The sequence below is a fragment of the Tupaia chinensis genome, unplaced genomic scaffold, assembly GCF_000334495.1.
Source record: "Tupaia chinensis unplaced genomic scaffold, TupChi_1.0 Scaffold143574_1, whole genome shotgun sequence".
Lineage (NCBI taxonomy): Eukaryota > Metazoa > Chordata > Mammalia > Scandentia > Tupaiidae > Tupaia > Tupaia belangeri.
Genome location: NW_006203419.1, coordinates 1472044 through 1479293, shown reverse-complemented (window position 1 = coordinate 1479293; position 7250 = coordinate 1472044). Strand labels below are relative to the sequence as shown.

At 44.3% G+C, this 7250-nt stretch overlaps 1 protein-coding gene across 1 annotated transcript in view; it reads left to right on the top strand.

The window, feature by feature from the left end:
• DNAAF9 (dynein axonemal assembly factor 9) overlaps positions 1–7250 on the top strand; it is a 141337-nt gene that overhangs the window by 62965 nt on the left and 71122 nt on the right. The window contains 1 exon segment of the mRNA XM_014582291.2: positions 2823–2926. Coding sequence (XP_014437777.1) covers positions 2823–2926 — 104 coding nt within the window.

The following is a 7250-nucleotide window of genomic DNA, read 5'->3' as shown; positions in this document are numbered from 1 at the left end:
CCTGCTGAGTAGGATGCACCAACTTCTCTAATCTGTGCCTTTTCTGGAAACTTTGAAAGATTTTGAGGTTTTTCCAGGAGGCCTGTGATTAGCACTAGACTTGTCTCCGAACAGCTTCACTTCAGACGTATGCAGTTAGAGGGATGAGTCAAGGACTCCAGGAGGGTAGGGGAGCAGTTTCAGCTGACGGCACCTGTGCAGGAAACACAGTAGGAGAGTCATCTGGAGGCAGGATTTGGTGAGGTTGTGGATTTAGGAGAGTGACGAAGGTCTTGGACGAACTCTAAAGGGGCTGGTGGGAGGACGGGGGAGCCAGCACAAGGACAGCTCTGCAGCACTAGGGACCGCGGCAGCTAAGGAGTGGAGAAGGCACGTGCTCAGATCAGCCACACATGGGCTTTGGATAGAGGAAAATGGAAGGAAAAAGGTGAGAGAACTGAAGGCGCCCAGTTGTGGTCCAGAGACGTTGGCCTCAGTCAAGCCTGTGTTCTCTACCTGGCTCTACCACTGAGTAATTCTGTGACTTTGGGGGAAATCTCTCTAAGCTTGAATTTCCTCCTCAGTCCTATAAGAAAAATACCACCTCCTATAGTCGTTATGAAGATAGAAAACCGTAATGTGTGTGACAGTGCATGGTGCTTAGTAAATACTGAGTAAAATCTGTCCCCATCCTTTTCTCTTGACAAAATAGAAACTAAAGATATCCCCACAGGGGATCTGCTCCTGGTGAGGGTGGGAGGAATGTCCAAAATTTCTGAGTAGGAGGAGGAAATGGGGGACCAAAGGCTATGGATACCCAGTGACAATCAGAGGATGGAGATATGGAGTGGAAAAGCTCAAAGGATGATGGGATGCTGGAGGCCGAGAGTGGGTTCTGGGGCTACAGGTTTCTGAAGTTAAGATGTTCCAGGTGCAGCTTTACCGCCGTAGCATTGGCCTGGTGGTGGAGTAGACCGGAGTATCATGTGGGCCATTCCTTCATCTCACAGGAGAGAGGGAGGGCTGTGTGTATGCACAGAAGCTACTTGCCGGGAGCCCAGTGCTCTGAGCAGCAGTGAGCATTGGGTGGTAGCAGTGAGTATGCAATAGATGTGAACAGGGAAGGACAAGAGGGACTGTGTCTCCAAGGGAATGAGTGTCATGTCAGGGTGGAGGGTACGAGCAGTGAGGACCCTTGGGGATGGTACAAGATGAGGCTGGGCCATGAGAGGCCTTGACTCCAGAGGGCTCTAGAGCAAGGTGGTGTGCAGAAGCCAGACTTTACTCATTGGAAGATGGGGGGCTTACAGAACTTGAACCTACATGCCTTGAGCTGAGCTCGCTGGTCACTGGCTGCTGCTGCCCGAAATGGGAAGGTTAGCTTGTTCCTCTGACTGGACATATAGTTCTTTTGAGAGTCAGGCTCTAGTCTTTTCTTTTGTACCTAAAAACTGCCTCCACCTCCCTAACCCGCATTAACACACACTCACTGGGCCCCTCTCTCCCTCAGGAAGCCTTCAAAACTTACAGTCTCTGGTTTCCTCACCTGGGATGCACAGGCATCCCTCAGACTCCAGGCCTCTGCTCTTGTTGTTACAACCTCCAGAGCTTTGAGGCTGCTTTTCTAGAGCTACAGCTCAGGGACTTAGACCCTTTCTTTTTTTGAGAGAGAGATTTTTGCTAGGGCCTTGCACTCACCAGAGAGACAGAAAGTGAAAAATAACCTCCCGGGGGGGTGGCCACACCGCAATCCCTTCTTCTCCACTCTTCTCTTGGGATTGTGGGCACACACATGTGCATCTGGTGTGTTTCAAGTCGCCAGATCTGAGACTCGAACCACAGTCAACTATGTGGAAGTCCTTCTGCTGGTCCCAGACCCCTCCTTTTTGACTCTTGTTCTTTGCCTTGACACTAAGGTACTAACAGTATTAGCAAGCCTGTTCCTTGAGCTCCCAGAACTTTACCTCTTTTCTGTATATGAAAACATAGAAAGAAAAGCTGTACAGGAACAGAAAGGATCCAGCTTGGACTAGTAACTTCACCTAAGGTCCTGTGGGTTTTCTGGGTGCTTCTTTTGGGTCTCTGAAGCAAGCCAGGGCCCAGCTTAATTTTTGTCATCTCGGTTGTCCATCTTTCCTGTGGTCTGCTTCCCTGGGCTGATACTGAGCTGCACTTAGGGCCTTGGCTGCCCAGGAAACAGCAGCTCTCCTTAGACCTGAAACCTTGTGCTGAGAGAACCACATTCAGGGTCCGTCTGCCACTCATCTTGCTTTTGTGAAACGCAGAGTAGGAGGCCCCCTGTAGCTCTAGAACCTACTTGCTACCTGACTCAAATGTTCCTTTGTTGGTCACTGAGACCCTAGGCTCTCTTCCCCAACCCTTCAGCTGAGATCCTAGTGCTCCTTCTTAGGCCCTATGTTAGAGATAGTGGTCTTTTAGGGGCTGAACCAGCTTCTGCCAATGCAGGTGAAAGGAAAATCTATAAACTCAGTAATGGAGCAGACATACCCAAAGTTTGTTTTTCTGGAGACACCTATGAAGGAATGTCAGTTTTGCCCCTCCTTGTCAGCTGATTGCTTATTCATTTGTTTTTTCTAAATTTTACGAAAATAGTGTGTCAGGTGCCTCCTTTCTCTCTGAGACTCTGGGAAGCTACTTTGGCTTCCCCAGAGGACAAGACTCACTTATAAATCTCATTAACTGAAGTGCCATTGATACTGTTACCCAGTTACTGCTCTGGTGTGCTCTCATACCTGAAAGAAGTCCACTGGAATCTGGTTCTCAATATCCAGGTCTCTAGCTCTGATCAGCTCTCTCTCTCTCTCTTTTTTTTTTTTTTCCAGGGAGTGTGCATTTCTTCTCTAGTGGCCTTCTGTTTTCTCACCGTCATCATGGAAGTATCATCATTTCTAAGGATCACATCAATTCCGTTTCCTTCTATGATGGGGTAGGTGTTTTACCAGTTCATGGCCTTGATGGTCGGATTGCCCAGCCACAGTGCTGTGTGCTGTTCAGCTCTGCTGCTTCTGAGGCTAAGGCCACCTAGGAAGCTTGGGTTCAATTTCTGGTCCACCCTAAAAAAGTTTGGTGCGGTGGCACAAGCCTGTAATCCCAGTTGTTCAAAAGGCTGAGACCAGAGAACCTGTGTAAAACAATGATGACAGAAAAGAAATACACTCACACCTCGTGAGGGGAAAACCAGTTAACTCCTTGTCTCTTCTCGATTGCCATTTGGCAGGACATCAGGACTAAGGACCATCAAGCCTGACAGTCAGGGAGGTCACGGAGAGGCTGGGCACTCTAAGGGCTCTTGTGAGCCTCAGTCTCACTGTTCTATTAAAGCCTCAGCTCGAAAGCGCTGCTGGTCAGCAGGGCCAGCAGCTCCCAGCGCCCAGTTCTCTCAATCCCAAAAGGACTAGAAAGTAGGCTGATCCGTCACAGATGCCTCCAGTTCAGTGACACCGAGGTTCGCCCACTTAAGAACTAGAAAGAATGTCCTCTGGCACTGAAGGATTATAAGTGAGCCGTAGAAAGACAGAAATAACTAACTTGCCCCATGAAGTCTCCCTCTCACACTCACTTAACCTCCAGCTGCATAATTGTTCTACCCCCTGGAGACGCCCTTTAAGTTCCCTACTCTTTAGCAACACTTCTGTTTCTCCTTAAGGAGGAGGTAGTTATGATTTCCCCTAGAAACCAGCCTTTGTGGGAGGCAGGTCAGGTATTGGGTGAGGTAGTTTGGTCACATGGCTCAGAAAACAAATTCTTTGATTTAATCTTTCTTCCAAATAGAGCCTACTGCCTTTAAAGGTGTTCAGAAAACCCTTATTGGGGACAGACCAACCAGAATGAGGCTCTTAATTATTAATAGATAAAAAGCTTTGATATTAGGTAGAGTTTTACAACATCTTGAAGGATGAATCATTCAAGAAACAGTGCTGATAATAAGTTAGCTAATTAGGTTAGGAGGAATGGATTTTTGCCGTTACCAAAAATCAAAATAAACATGTGATAGATTAAAATAAATTTGAGTTTCATAGGGCCAGCAGGTGGTGTGGTGATTAAAATGACTGGATCCCACATAGCCAATTCCATGGTTCATGTCCCACACCCTATAGCTTGAAAAGCATAAGCCAGGCATATGTATCTGTATGCCTAAAATCCAAAGAAGAAAATGGGAGAGAAGGGATTGTGTTGTGACTATTTGCTTCCCCCGCCTGGGAAATGATTTTTCTGTTTCTGTCTCTCTCTGTCAAGTGCACATGCCCTATAGCAATAAATAAATAAATACAGTTTAAAATCTTTCTAAAAGAATTATTGATTTAATTTAATGTATTGATTGACTGATTGGTTTGACTAGAAAAGATGGGTGGGGATTTGAGAAAGCAAGCCACCAGATCTGTGACTCGAACCTCGGTCAGCCATGTGGAAGTCTAGCACCCTCAACCACCATGCCACCAGCTGACCCCATTAGAATTTCAGCAGGTGGTATGGTAGTTATTGGCATTGGACTCCCACATGGCTGATTGTGGTTTGAGTCCCGGACCTGGCAACTTGCTTTCAAACCCCCCTGACTCCCGCTCTGTCCCTTTCTGGTCTAGATAGATAGATAGATAGCAAGCTTTTTTGTTGATAATTCAGTTTATTGAAGTATACTTTAAATACAATTAACTAGGGCCAGCAGGTGGCGTGGTAGTTAAGTGCGTTGGACTCCCAAATGTCCAACCATGGTTCGAGTCCTGGACTTGGTGGCTTCCTTTCTCACTTTACCTCTCTCTCTCTCTGGTCAAATTGGAAAATAAAGTTAAAATAAAAATGAAAAAAAAAAAAAAAGCCCTGTGGCAAGTAAATACAATCAACTGTGTACATTGAAAGCTTTGACAGATGTAAACACTCAAGAAACTACTCTTAGCAATTAAGATAGAGAAGATTTTCATCACTCCAAAAAGTTTCCTCATGGCTTTTTGCTGTTTAAGATTCCTTTCATTCTCAGTTTAGATAGCCGGTTAGCTTTTTGTCATTATTGATTAGTTTTCATTTTCTAAAATAGTGTATAATGGACACGGTACATTCTGTACTGTTTGGATCTGGCAGTGTCTACTCAGCATGACTTTTCGATTCATCTCTTGTTACTAAATATGTGAACAGTTTGTTTCTTTTTATTGATGAGTAGTATTTCAGATATATCATACAATTTATCAGACTAATTAGTAATGTAAAACTTTTTTTTTTTGAAGAGGTTTTTTTTTGCTATAGGACGCGTGCACTCGCCAGACAGACAGAGACATAGAGACAGAAAGCGAGACATCACCCCCCAGGGGGGTGGTCACGCCACAATCCCTTCTCCTCCATTCTCCTCCTGGGATCTTGGGCACGCACGCACACGCACCCGGCGTGAGTTTTAAGCCACTGGGTCCGGGACGCGAACTGCGGTCAACTACGTGGGAGTCCAGCGACATAGCCATTACGCTAACTGCTGGCTCCCAGGAATGTAAAACTCTTGAAAAATATTCAAAGGGCATGGTAATTGAGGCGCTGGATCCCACATAGTTGATTGTGGTTCAAGTCTCAGACCTGGCAGGTTGGTTTCTCACTTTCCTTCTCTGTCTCTGTCTTCCTCTGGTCAAATAAAAAAATACTAATAATAAATAAAATTAAATAAATATTTAAAAAATATTGAAAGAGAAAGCCAAAAAAACTGAGAAAAATACTTTTGGTGATTAAGACAAATTGGTTATTATTTTTATTAAGAACTCTATTTCCAAAAAAAGATCTCTATTTCCTTTAATGTGAATATACTGGGTCCCAGGTTAGAGGTATTAATGCTACTTAACAGATGCAAGCACATCAGAAACAGCCTCCTGCTAGGATTAAATGAGCAAGGTAAATACTAGGAACTGTTGACAGAGGAGACAGGATAGGTAATGTGACTGTTCAGCCTTCAGGGTGGCTTAAGAGGGGAGTAGAGCGTAATCATTGAAAATATTTACAGACCGCATGTAACAACAAGGCAGAAGGTAGGCTGACTACACCGTTTGAGTCCTGGACCCAGTGGCTTGAAAAACACTCTGGGCACATATGTGTGCAAGCCCAAAAATCTGAAGAGGAGAGTGGAGCAGAAGGAACTGTGGTGTGGCCATTCCCCCTGGAGGGTGTTTTCTCACTTTTCCTCTCTCTGTCTTTCTCAGGCAAGTGCACTTTCCCTGTAGCAAATTTAAAAAAAAAAAAAAAAAAAAACAGGACGTGGGGCCAACAGTTGGCGTAATGGCTATGTCACTGGATTTCCATGTAGTCGACCGCCTTTCAAGTCCTAGACCTAGTGGCTTAAACTCACGCCAGGCGCGTGTGCATGTGTGCCCAAGATTCCAAAAGGAGAATGGAGGAGAAGGGATTGTGGTGTGGTCCTCCCCTCTGGAGGGTGATTTCTCACTTTCTGTCTCTCTATCTCTGTTTTTTTGGCGAGCACACATGCTCTATAGGAAAAAAATCTCTCCAAGTAAATACATACATACATACATACATACCTCCAGAACTGCCCCACAAAGGTGAAGGTGCCAATCTGTTTAAAAAGAAAAATAAAAATAAAATAAACACGTAAATAAAAAACAGGACGTGGGTACCAGCAGATGGTATAATGGCTGCATCGTTGGACTCCCATGTAGTTGACTGTGGTTTGAGTCCCAGATCTGGTGGCTTAAACTCACACCAGGTATGTGTGCATGCATGCCCAAGATCCTGAGATGAATGCAATCAGAGAAGAGAACAATATAAAAGGCATTCGAATAGGCAAAGAAGAGTTGAAAATATCTTTATTTGCAGATGACATGATGGTATACTTAGAAGACCCAAAGGTCTCCATGAAAAAACTTCTTGAAGTAATAAGTGAATACAGTAAAGTGGCAGGATACAAAATCAACATCCAAAAATCTATAGCATGTCTATATATGAACAAGTTGAATGAAGTAGAGCTGAAGAAAGGAATCCCTTTTACCATACCCACAAGATGCCTAAGATACCTAGGTATAAACCTAACTAAGAAAGTCAAAGACCTTTATAAAGAAAACTATGAAAATCTTTAAAAAGATATTGAAAGTGACATAAAAAAGTGGAAGGACATCCCATGTTCCTGGACTGGAAGAATTAGCATAATAAAAATGGCAATTCTACCCAAATTAATCTACATGTTTAATGCAATTCCAACCAAAATACCAGAAATACTCTTCACAGATCTAGAAAAGACAATCATAGAATTTGTCTGAAATCATAAAAGA